Source organism: Echeneis naucrates, chromosome 4 (assembly GCF_900963305.1).
Source record: "Echeneis naucrates chromosome 4, fEcheNa1.1, whole genome shotgun sequence".
NCBI lineage: Eukaryota > Metazoa > Chordata > Actinopteri > Carangiformes > Echeneidae > Echeneis > Echeneis naucrates.
The window spans coordinates 11,619,169-11,631,715 of NC_042514.1; the positions used below are offsets into that span (position 1 = coordinate 11,619,169).

General features: G+C 39.2%; 1 protein-coding gene across 3 annotated transcripts; it reads right to left on the reverse strand.

The window, feature by feature from the left end:
• Nucleotides 1–123: 123 nt before the first annotated feature.
• Nucleotides 124–12,342, reverse strand: s100p (S100 calcium binding protein P). Of its 3 annotated transcripts, XM_029499427.1 has the most exons (6): nt 12,284–12,342; nt 10,618–10,858; nt 2,552–2,659; nt 1,502–1,672; nt 1,197–1,392; nt 124–506 (listed from the first exon to the last, which is right to left on the reverse strand). In XM_029499427.1, exons 3-6 carry the CDS (start codon nt 2,599–2,601, stop codon nt 222–224), a joined length of 702 nt encoding a protein of 233 aa, XP_029355287.1. In that variant the 5' UTR covers nt 2,602–2,659; nt 10,618–10,858; nt 12,284–12,342; the 3' UTR covers nt 124–221. The 3 variants fall into 3 exon arrangements, with proteins under 3 accessions (XP_029355287.1, XP_029355286.1, XP_029355283.1); XM_029499426.1 differs by lacking the exons at nt 10,618–10,858; nt 12,284–12,342 and adding an exon at nt 5,655–5,805 and having other exon boundaries at nt 2,552–2,650; XM_029499423.1 differs by lacking the exons at nt 10,618–10,858; nt 12,284–12,342 and adding an exon at nt 5,655–5,805.
• Nucleotides 12,343–12,547: the final 205 nt, after the last annotated feature.

Below are 12,547 nucleotides of genomic sequence, written 5' to 3' on the forward strand. Positions count from 1 at the left end.
GTCTATTTTACATGAACGTTACTGAGCTTGGACCACCAGCACCCCCCCCCCCCTCCCCACCACCACCCCACCCCACCCCCACAAAATCTGCATATCAGATATGTCTGAAAGGCAGATGCTTCTTTTTGCTGCTTTTGCATTATCACAGAGAAACCATCTCTGGCCCCTTGAAACTGCTTCAGCTGTCTCCGTCTCCACAGAACTCACAGCCTTTCTAACCTTCACCTCTTGATGCGGCTTAGGCGCTCGCACATGATGGAGAGGTACTGGGTCAGCTTCACCATGGCGATGATGAGGGTCCCTCCGATCAAGGTGCAGGTCGGCCAGAATAGGGAGTGGAAGACGGCAACCCTGCCGTAGAGCTGAGTCAAAATGGCGCTGTCCATCCTGTCAGTAGGATCCTTGAAACACTGGACTGTGTGCTGAGAGCGGAGACGCTCAGAAATGTTCTGGACTATGGCATGAGTGGCTGTATAGTCTTTATGGCACTTTGGGATGTAGAAGCACTGATGCAAAAGGACAAGAGAGAAAGCCAGAGTGAGGCAAGGGAGGGAGTTGTATTTGATTTTTCCCAATAATAATAATAATCCAGAAGAGTTTTGGACGTTCACTCTTTGAGTTCGCTGTTCAAAATACTTAGTGTAGATGTTAAAATAATTAGGATTGTTTTCTACACGTTTCCTCATGTATACATTCTGAATAAAGATCTGTGGCCTGCAAATCAAACATTTAAACTACATTACTCTTTAGTTATTAAATTGTCGGACTTGTTGAGTGCTCAACATGTCAGCACAGTTCTTACTATGCAACTGAAACACAGACTTGCAGTGATATCAATACTGAACTAATACATGATCCAGTAAGTCATGTCATCAGGATTAGCAATGACAATATTAATCAGGAATGATTTTTTGTTTTTGTTTTTTTCACACGAAATCTATAAATCACTATAAATACTTTGTATTGTAAATATAATGTTGAAAACAAAAGAGTAGCAAACTGGCTTAGTGGGACACATAAATATATAATAATTATAACAACAACAATAATAATACTATGCATTATACCGTATATAATAATATTATTATTGATGTTGGTGCTGTTACTGCTATTGAGCTCCTTTGCTGTTTGAGTTTTTCTTGGTTGAGTGTCTGTAAAAACATGAACTGACATCATTTCAAAGTTGTGTTTCAGACCTCAGGATTGCTGTCCTGCGTGTCCTCGTTGTGCAGGAGTCGCATCACCTTTCCTGAGGAGTTGAGGCTGACGTAGACCTGGAGACAGGGGTAACGGGAACTCCTCCAGCACTCTGCCCCACAGCTGTAAGAACAGTTTACATCCCACGTGATGCTCGCATTCACAATAGTGCAGGTGACCTCATCTGTCCACACACTGTGCAGAAAGAACACCCGTGTGTGAGCATGCAGTTATACACAACATTTTATCCAATCATCACAGGTACACACAGACAAAAACTCAACACGCATCTGTTTCTAGTCACCTGTCAGAGTAAGAGCGCAAGATGGTGATTCCCAGGACAAAGTACATCATAACAGAGAAGAAGACCATGCTGAGGCCCAGCAGTATGGCTCTGTCCTCTCCTGCCTTCAGAGCCGTCACAGTCTTCCTCTTGTCCAGGACGTCATACTCACGAATCCTCTGGTAGATGGATCTTAAAAAAAAAAAAAAAAAGGTTTACATAAAAGCTGACCCATCCTTTGTGATTGTGTTCGATTACATAAGAACATGATTTTTAAACTTTGGACTTATTTCATATAAGTATATAAATACATATAAACAATGTTTTACATACTTGTGTGTTCGCTGGACACCTTCTTAAATTATCAATTTAATTTATCAGGTCCTCAGATGAGATAAGACTAAATGTAGAACGAACCATTTGCCTTCTTGTCAAATCACTTCTCTTTTTGTTTTTCCTTACAAGAAATAAACCTAATCTTAATCTTGAATTCATTATCCAATTGACTGCATTTTAATTAGATATTTGATCCTTTTTTTATTCCTATACATGAGGTGACCATCTGCTTTTATCACAACCCTTCAGATGATGATTTGACTTTGGTCCACTCTTACTTTTCAACTGACAGGTGCTTAGACACCTCCTAAGCACCGACTGACCTTTGGACTCACTTTCACCCTACAACCTACTCTCCTACAACTGTCACTGTACATATGACCAGACACAACTTTCCTTGGCACTTAAGCATAAATTGGAATTGTTTTCCAATTTTTCTCCAATTTTTCTCTGAAAATGACAGCTCTTCCACTGCTTTTCTAAAATACAAACAGTGTTTGGTTTTGAAATTAAAACACAAATCAAATACTCTTTCAAGGACGCTTTAGATCTTGTCAGCGCAGAAACTTTAACTGACTACAACTCAATGAACATCTCACACGCCAATAAGGACATTTTAAGGCGTTCACCCATTTCAATGTGGAATTTCCAGCAAGTTTCTCCGAAAATTTCCCCTTTTTTGAGTTTATATCTTCACTTTATATATTAACACTGATGCAAACACAGATTTAGTACCTGCGGTCACTTCTTCCTTCCGTTGCCTTACTTCCTGCCCACAGAAACATCCTATCTGAGGCATGTGGGAACTGTAGTCTGCTGCTGCTGAAAGAGGTGCTGACCCACCTATGAAACATACAGATAAATTTATGTTATGAATCTAAAGCCTCCAGATCCTATACAGAACATGAGTCCAGTTGTTCTGATGGTCTATGCGACAATCAAAACAGGCTCAGATTTGCAGAAAACAACGGTACAAGCACAAATACGTTTAGCACCTACAGTAAGTTTTGCTTTTCTGATGACGCATTTAAATCAAGAGCATACTTTCATGTTAACAATGGCAAAACATATCAGTGCATTTCTATCATGGTCATACATCAGTCGTACAGGAGTAAACAGACTTTGGGTGATGTCAAAAAGGTGAAATCGTGCCCAGCTGGCTGTCAAGATGTACCTTCATGTGTCAGCACTGGCCAAAGACAACATGCCGCATCGTTATTTAGAGGCCGGGCCAAAGAGGTTTCTTTCATCAGTCCATCATTCCAGTCCGTTGCTCACTCTGAATGTCAGCGAACAGGACAAACCCTATTGTCAGAGAGTCCTTTAACCTGTTTTCCTACATGTGACTGCAGCAGAGTGGTGAGTGAAACAACTCACTATAGAAAAAGACCAACACGAAGATGACCGCAATGCTCTGCATACTGTGGCCATTACTGCTTTGCAAGAGTATAACATACATTAAGAGATGGTTGTGGTTAAGTCCACAGCAAGAAATTGTGGTGAAGTTGAATAATATTTGAATTGCAGGATAAACAAACTCCAGTCAGACTGAGGACACACCACTCAACCACCTTGGCCTCCATTTATGATGATCCAGTTCAAAGTTATTGTCCAGTAGAAGAAAAACAAGGTCTGTGTTAGAGCATTTCAATCTGCCTGCATACCTTTCCGTTACAGTGGAAAATTGTGTAACCTAAAATAAGTAGAGGGTTGCCATGCGAGTGTGGCATGTCTTTCTTGAGAACATGTGCAGCCTTGATTTATCTGAACTGTGTATGTTGACTGGTTGCGTGCCTAAACGTGTTCCTGAGTGTTATATATGTCTAAAGAGAAAACAGGGAAAAAAAAACTAAGCAGAACACTGACTGAAAAACTAAACAGAAACTGTTTAGTTTTTCAGTCAACGTAGACACTTTATCAAATAGAAATTAAACATTGAACATTATGATGTCAATTTCTCACCTCTGAAAAAAACAAAACAAAACATATGACATCATTGTTTTCAAGCCTGTAAGGGAGAAATTAGACACAACTCTTGCTACTTCTCTTTGAAACATCAAATCAATTGATGACCTTAAAAATGCTTGACAGAAAGCCTGGGAGGACAATGAAAGATGAAAGTGAAGCATCAGTTCCTACAAGCAAATTTGTACTTTATATCATTATTGTGTCATTAAAATGCCTCCTGGCTCACATTCACGTCCGTGCTAATACATTGAAGGTAAACTATATTGTTGACATGCCTACGCTTGACTGGTGAAAATCTCCTTTTCTTCTATAGTTTAAAGTCTGTATTACCAGCAAAGTTAAAGTAATATGTTGACTGTAAACCCTTTGAAAAGTGTATGGTTGTAACAGTAGGAGGGGAATACTATGAGCATAACTTACTGACACTGACTGTATTTTCTCCAGTTATTGCATCTCTTTAAGATAGCTTGGTTGCATTTATTGCACCTGATTTAAAGGTTATTCGAATGCCAAATACAACATATTGAATACTTTAGATTAGGCCATACAGGCCATCTGTGTATATCTAGGTTAAGGGTTTGGAACTAAATAAATATTTCCTTAAGATTAGAGGTCCTTCACCATCATGATTGCTCAATATAATCTTTTCTACTCTAAATTACCTGACAGCTTATATCAATTATTATGTCCAGTTATTATCATTGTTTTTATTTTTGGCTTTTATTTGTTTTTAAGTTATCACAGTTTACCTCTCAATTTCAACATGCTAAATTCCAAAAAGTTGAACTGACTCTGGGAGACATACTACATGTCACTTTCAACCAATATATCATGATCAACTATGAGATGCTGATAAGAATTTCCAATCACTTTGTAGATCAGTAAGGTTTCACATTTCAGACAAGACATGAATCCACGTTTCTTTCAATTCATCACAGCATACCTCGGAATTTTAACATGTTAAAGTCACACAAGTCGGTCTGAATCCCAGAGACCTTAAACACACTAATCAATATCAATCAATACATCATTATTAATAGTAGGATGCGGACAGAAATTTTCAATAACTTAATAGAGCAATACGTTTTCTCATTTCACACAAGACATGAATCCATGTTTTAGTGGATGGAGTGCAGAGAAAAAAAAAAGACCAAAACACCAGGAAGCTGGTTTCACCTGGTTACTAAATCAGGGGCGGTCAACTTGACAGGAATAAATATTGATTCAGTACCCACACATTCACACACAGACATGCTCAGTCTATAAAAGTAATAGGGCCGTGAATAATGTACCGCCTGATGGGTCCCTGAGTCAATATTTGCTTGTCCTGTATGTGCCTGCTGTGTTGTTGGTTGTTGGTCACACTGGAGAGGTCTTAGCTGCAGCTTAGTGACACCAGAACTGGTGAGGACATAGATAATACTTGTCGGGAAGGAAAGTGACTCAAGAAAAGAATCCAAACTCGCTCTTAAAAGCCATTTTGGTGACAAAAGGGGGTCAAGACTCACAACATGAATCAGAGGGGTCACAATATTAACAACAAAGCTGGGATGCATCACAAATGATGCTGCTAATTTAATTAATAATTCACATTTTCTCACTTTAAGCCACTTATTATAGATCTGGGCACTCTTGGTTGTCATGATAAAGTGTGCATATTTTTAGGCTGAAAAAGATAAGTTTGTCTCAGGTTGATGCAATTCTTCGTTCCAACAACAAATTTAATCAACTGGATATTTGAATTTTCACCAGTAAATTCAATGCAGCAGTAGAAAGAGAGTGAAATTAAAACAAAACACAAACCTGAGTGGAGTTATCATGTCATGGTTCAACACAGTCATATTTGTATTGGGAGTGAAATGGAGCTCACCTGATTTCTGACTGTGGTGTTGGACAGAAGTCAATGGTCGGACTTTCAGACCAGTTGTCGTCTAACATGGCACCTTCCACAACATTTCGATCCATGTGCTCATGGTAACATTTACCCAAACAAGTGCTGCCATTTCATTTACTAAGTCAGTACTGTTAGATAAAATGGCTCCCAATTTCAAATTTTAACAAGCTATGTTAACATTTTAGAGGAAAAGAAAAAGGATAAAAAAAAAAAACAACAACAACAACAACAAACTGCAATACCGGTTTCAAAAAGTTTCCAACAAATAATGCAAATCACTCACGAAAAAATTAGCAGAGAGCAAATTAGGTACAACTGAGGGAAAAACAGCAGCTGGTCAGTATCTGTCCATGGCAGAGTTTCCTCCACAGGTCTGTGGCTGAGGTGGAGGTTTGCTGACGGCTGCTGGTCTGTCTGATGTGTTAGGGGCATCTGCATCTGTGAGACAGGCTGGGGGAGGTGGATGGGTGTGTGTGTGGGTGGGAGTGTGGGTGGGAGTGTGTGGATGGGTGTGTGCGTGGGCTGGGGGTGAGCGCGGCATCAAGGCCAATTCCTAAAACACCAACATCCAGCTGGGAACTCTCACCATTCAGTATGAAATGCCTTTGTTATTATTTACTTTAACAGATGCTAAACTAAACTGGGCGGGGGAGGGGGCTGACTGAATGTAAATAAAGCTAATAAAACCATCTGTGACTGTCACTTAGTCATGTTAATTTGAAAAGTGATCCATGTGATGATAAACTTACTCAGATAAAATCTAAGTAATAATAGTTCAAATAATTAAGTGGTTTTACAGAGTTCTTTTATTTTTTGGGACTTTTTTGGGACTATACTGTCCCCGGTATATTCGATATATCTACTACATTCCCATAACCGTCTTCGTTACTCGTTACTTAAAAAACGACGAAGAAGAAAGTCAGCCCTCCCCCGCGCGCAGGTGACGTTGGACTTCATCTCGCGATAGCTAACCTTTGCGGAAACATGACGATGACGTGACGCTCTGCGGCTGCTTACAAACAGACTCCCAAATGAAGAAATGTGAGTCGGTATTTATTTTATTCACCAAGTTATTCATTAGTCCAAAATAAAATAAATGGTCCAAATAAATCCAAAATACATGGTAGTCTTATGGTTTTTGTGGCTGGAACTGTAACAACCTGTTGGTCGTTTATTTCATTTTTGTGTGTGTTGTTGGAAAGTATGCTAATTGGTAAGATGTCCTGAAAACACGGCTTATTGTCGGCATGAACTTGTTGAAAATACCTTTTTACTTGAAGTATATTTAATGTACATTTAATATGAAATTACTTTTGATACTCACGTACAGTAAACATCAGGCACTTTTACTCAAGTATGGCTTCTGGTTACTTCTGCTTACTATGCAAGACTGGGGAAAAACCATAATGGCGTTTATATATATTTGTGTGTGTGTGTGTGTGTGTGTGTGTGTGTGTGTGTGTGTGTGTGTGTGTGTGTGTGTGTTAGTTTTAGTTTTATTTTGTTTTGTTTTCTATGAATGGAAAAGTGGCATGCTTTTCCATTTGGGAATGCCCAAATGTGCACTGCTGTTGCTGCTCAATATGGCTGCCAGTGTTTCAGTTCTACCTTAAAAGCGTCCTGAATGTGTCCTGACATCATATTAAATTGTGAAGTTTATGAATGACTTGTAGTTAAAACTAGAAAAAACAAACAGTAATCTTGCTTGAGCAGCTAGAACACAGCTAAAAGTAATATTTAAAAGACATCTACCCTCCACACTGTCACATTCTGCTCTGAAATCTAATTGGCTTATCCTACAAACAAACATACGCAGCTACAAAGCTTTTCTGAGGTTACATTATGGCATTATGGCAGTAATTATAAGGAATACCATAGTTTCTGTAAAGTATCATCTTGACCCTCTACTTTTTTCAGGGGATGGGAGTGAATCTAGATTATATTGTCACCCTTTTTTTAATGTCACATTCCTGTGGAGAAAGACTGCCTTCTACATTGAAATGGATGAGAGGTATCTGAAATTATAGCTTTGTTTACATGGAAGTGTGGTATTTTCATTGTCAATGTAATTTGTAAAGGTGATGTAAATTGAGGGAAACTGTAAAAAGGAAACGGAATGAATTCACAGTAGTTGTTGCTGTGTATGCACTCAGTATGTACTTGTACGTATGTTGTACAGTTCTACAGCATACAACTGTTCGACAGTATGTGCGGTTGAGTTTCACCTTGTGTGCAACAGTTGAGGTCATGGGCAGCGGATTTTACATTGTTAAAACCACATGAAGAATGAAACGTAGGATGAATGACCACATGAAAGAACATGCTTGTACGTGCTACAGAGCCACATGCTACACTACATCACACACAGATTCATCTTCGTTGGTTCATGAGCCATTTGTCTCTCTCTTTAACACTTCAACCTCACTGCTTTCCTGGAAGGTGGGACTGTCAGGTGCCTGGGGGACGTCAAGGGTTCTCTGTGGCCGGGCTGGAGGATTCGCAGACAGATCTTTTACACACTCGTGCACACAGAGCATTTCAGAAATGACGTCATGGTTCTGTATCTGGAAAGTTATCTGGTGGGCAAGTGTTCAGCTATTTAGCCTGCAGTTGTCACTTACTCACTGCAGGACACAGTGAGTCTCTCTCAGCTGTTCATCCTGGTTTAGAATCAAAGAATTGTGGCTTAAGAAATAAAGCCGAACTAAAATGAACTTCTAATAAAACTAATAATGGAGATGTAATACAAACTGGATAGCTGCTGTCACTTTCAACCCCCTTACACTTGCAGTATTTAAACATGCTAGCCTCTGCTACGGTTAAATTGTAATCAGGCTAAACCCCAAAATTAAACTATTTGCTTTTAAATCTGCATTTAAACCCCTCCCAATGTATTTTGTGTTTTATGCGACCTAATTGAGTTTGTATCAAAGACTCTCTTTCCAGAGAAAGAAAGATGGACATCAGGATTAAATACAAATTAGGCTCCTTCTCTCCATTCTAAAACCAGTAAGTTGATTAACTACTAACTTTTACAAGATTTTGAAAGCATTGTCGGTGTGGTATAGTAATCTGACTTCAAAATCTCTGTATGAATATCTAGAAATAGCATATCAACTGAATCTGAACAGCAGAGTGGTAGAGAGAATCGGGCCATTACCTTTTTGAATGTCTCCTGTTCAAGACACACAGCAAGCATTTTTTTTCTAATCCTAGATTAAAAAAAACAATAGAAAAAGCATAAATTCATTCATAGGTGTACAATTTTTTTTTAAGAACAGGAGTGTGTCATGCTTTTTTCCGTTTGGCAATGACCAATTGTCTATTCCCGTTATTGCTCTATATTGCTGCCGGCGTTTTTATTGCAATTTAAAAGTCAATGTGTCGTGACATCATATGAAAAGATGTAAATCTTAAATGAAAGTGGTGCACAAGGGATCGCAGGACAGAAAAGGACAATGAGACATGGGTGGAGCCGGTGTAATGTACTGGAAATCTGACACATGTTTTGTTGTGGTGTTCGACTAAGTGCTAATGGAAAAGGAGTACAGGCAGCTGGTGTTAATGGTCCAGACCAGACTTTGGGGCACCTCAAAGCGAGGTACTGTTAGTGGAATGATCCAGGCTGCTGAGCAGTCACATTATCATCCGAGTAACAGTTTACAGTACTTAACAAAATTCAAATTTGGAGAAAGTTTTGTTTTTTTGTTGTTACTTTTCAAATTTTTCGGTATGTAATTTTCAATATTTGATTTAAAGAAATTCAATGAAATGGCTTAATATCAGGCCACAAGGTGATGGATTTAAAAGGCTGATGGCTCATTGATCCATGTGTACTAGCAGTGTCACAGCTCAGTCACTGGCCTCCTACACTTGACTCTTAAACATCTATTGCTATTATTTCTACAATTATCATATTCTTCCCCATCTTTCATTGGCTTACACCTTAATATTTGTAATTGTTGTACAGCTATATTTGCTGTTGTATTAACTGAAATAACATCACTATATCATTCAACCCTGCGTCTTTTCATTCCTGAAGATACTGTGCACAATTATTAGAATTATTAGCTTTTTTTTTTATGACCAGTTGGCGTTGGGCAAAAGTAGATTCTAATGTCATTTATGCCAAAGAACATTGTACAATGCAATGAAATAAATTCTGTAATCATTTGTAAGATTTATCTGCTCCAAATATTGTTTTGGGTGGTGATTGTTGCTTGAAAGAAGCTGTTGACCATTGTTGCGTTAGACAAGATACACCCTCTGAGCAGCACCAAAACTACTGGGAAGACTGGAGGCTACAGTGATTTGCTTATGGAATAAGATGAGATGGTAGTTGAATAGTTTGCTGATTTTAGTTGAAGTCTTAGAGAAAAGAGTTTACATTGGTGGTGCTTTCCATCACTTGAGACAGCTCTTTGCACCTAAAAGAACAAAGTTTGGTTTTGAACTCACGTTACCTCTACACTGGAGGTGTTGGAGTCATACAGTGTTGTTTTGCTGTTGTGGGTCATAAATCATAGAAGCTTTTTCTTCAGATGTCATCTGTCATAAAGCAGCCAATTAAATACTGAATATATAAGAATCAAAATAAGTTACCTTGGTGTGACAAATGCATTACACAACAGGGATTGAAGATGTTACTGAAAGTATTTCTTGGTTTGGTCTAAAGAAGGTGTGCCTGTGAGTTAGGTCTGTGCCAGCATTTGGACAATAGTATCATGGACATGAGCCTTTACACTTTGATTGACAGCCATTGTGCAAACAGTAAAGGGAGAACTACTCTTATAGTTGCCCTTCAGTTACACTCAGCACTTCCTCAGATTTATTGCCAGCTTAATTAAACACTTAAATGTATGCCAAAAAGCATCAGAGACATTAGACTCTACTCCACCAATGCCTTTTACCTTTTGTCATGCAGTCTATCTAAACTTACCTTCAAATGCTGCTGCAACAAAAACTTTCTTGGCTGCAGGTGTGCATGTTTTTATTGTAATCCCAACGTATGTTAAGAATTGTCCTCTGGGCCGAGCCAACATTTGATATCCTGTCTATCAGAGCAGGTGCAGCTCCAGCAGCCCTCAGCATGCCTCCCATCGTGCAGACTGACTGACAGCCATAATATCCACACTGCCTTTCACTGCTCACAGTTATAATCAGTGTGTGATGGTGATTGTCTGGGGGATTTGGAGGAGAGAGACATTGTTTGGTGAGGGATGGAAACAGTGAAAGTGTGCAGGAGCAGCTGAAAGACTGAGAGGGAAACAGAATAACAAACGGGATTGCCAAAATTGCTACAAAAAACATTTTAAAGATCTTCTATTTGTTTGCAGTTGAAGTATGTTGTTGTTTTTCTCTGGTTTTTTTTTTTTTTTTTTTTTGATAAGTTTTAAATGATCAAACTCCAAGGGCATTGTACGTTGTAACTTTCCCTGAGATAAGTTTCGGATTTGCGATTATTGAGGTAAAATGAATTGAAAATATTTGGAAGGCTGACCATCCCTGTAATCTTGAATGTCCCTGACTGACTGAATTACTGAATTTTCGAATTATTCACTGACATTACGTAGAGTGCTGTGGCAGAAAGTGAGGGATCAAACGCCGAGACACAGGTGTCAAATGGGTCCCCTTTTTTCATAGCAGCCCTACTAATGACAAAGTCGGAGATAACCTCAAAGTATTACAGAACCCAGAGGAGTCGCTTATACACTGACAATAGTGTGTGTGTGTGTGTGTGTGTGCGCGCGCGCGCGCTCGTGCATGTGGACTGGGCAGGCTTCATCCTGTTTACCAGATTCTCCATTTTCCAGTCCCAAGGGCACATGGCCCATCCTCCAAGAACATTTCTTAATAATATTTATCCTAGAGATACAACATTGTGTGTGTTGTGCTGTCCTTTGGACAACCTTAATGTCTTGACGCAAGTACAGTAGAGGAGGTTTACAGATGACTCAACACAGTGTTGTACTTTGGCCTGCCAAAGTTTTCTGGAATCTCACTGCACTGTTACACCAGTGCCCAGGCCATGGGGACCAATCAGAGTAATGTCCAACTAATGTCCTCCTGTTATTCAGTATTCTGATATTTTCATTGACTGACTGACTGTGTATGAGCCTAGTGCTTGTATAAAGGGTTAATAAGCTTGTTATAAGCCACTGTGTTTAGAATCTTGTGAAAATGTACGTATGATATTGTCTGTTTTGTCACATGCTGAATCATAACAGTGGGCACGGAGTAAAGAGTGACCACTAAAGCTCTATCAGACACTGTCAGGTACAAGCCCGCAAACAGCACAAACATATGAAACATGCTTCGCATCTGCTAGGTGCCAACTTTACTCCTCCAACCTCCAGAGGGTTCAGACAAATTCTGACCCCATGTATTGATTTCTAGTTTTATTAATATGATAATTTGCATTTCTTGCCTTTAGTTTAAGGAAGACACTGCGGCCAACTAATGACTAACATCTTATTCTATTTTAAAATAATAAAAAAAAAAAAAAAATCAAGCTACCACACATAAAAAACAAAAGTGTGTGCATCAGTCAGTTAGCTCCTTCTCTATTTTTGCTACTGGACATAGAAAGAGATCACTGAGCTCACCCTGAGGTGCAGTGGGCGCTGGCCTTTATGAAGCTCCTCTGGTTCAGCATGCTGCTGTTGTGTTAATGTTTGACTGTCTGGCAGGGAGGGCTACACACACACACAGTAAAATCACAGGATGAAGTGTAGCCCAATAATCACAGCAAAAGAGAATAGGAGGAAGTGGAGGCTTTGCTTTCTTTCCTGGTTGTAAGAGAGGGCAGCTGAAATTTAATGTTTCCAGTCCCTTCAAACAATGAAACCACCGTGAAATTCCTTTTATTA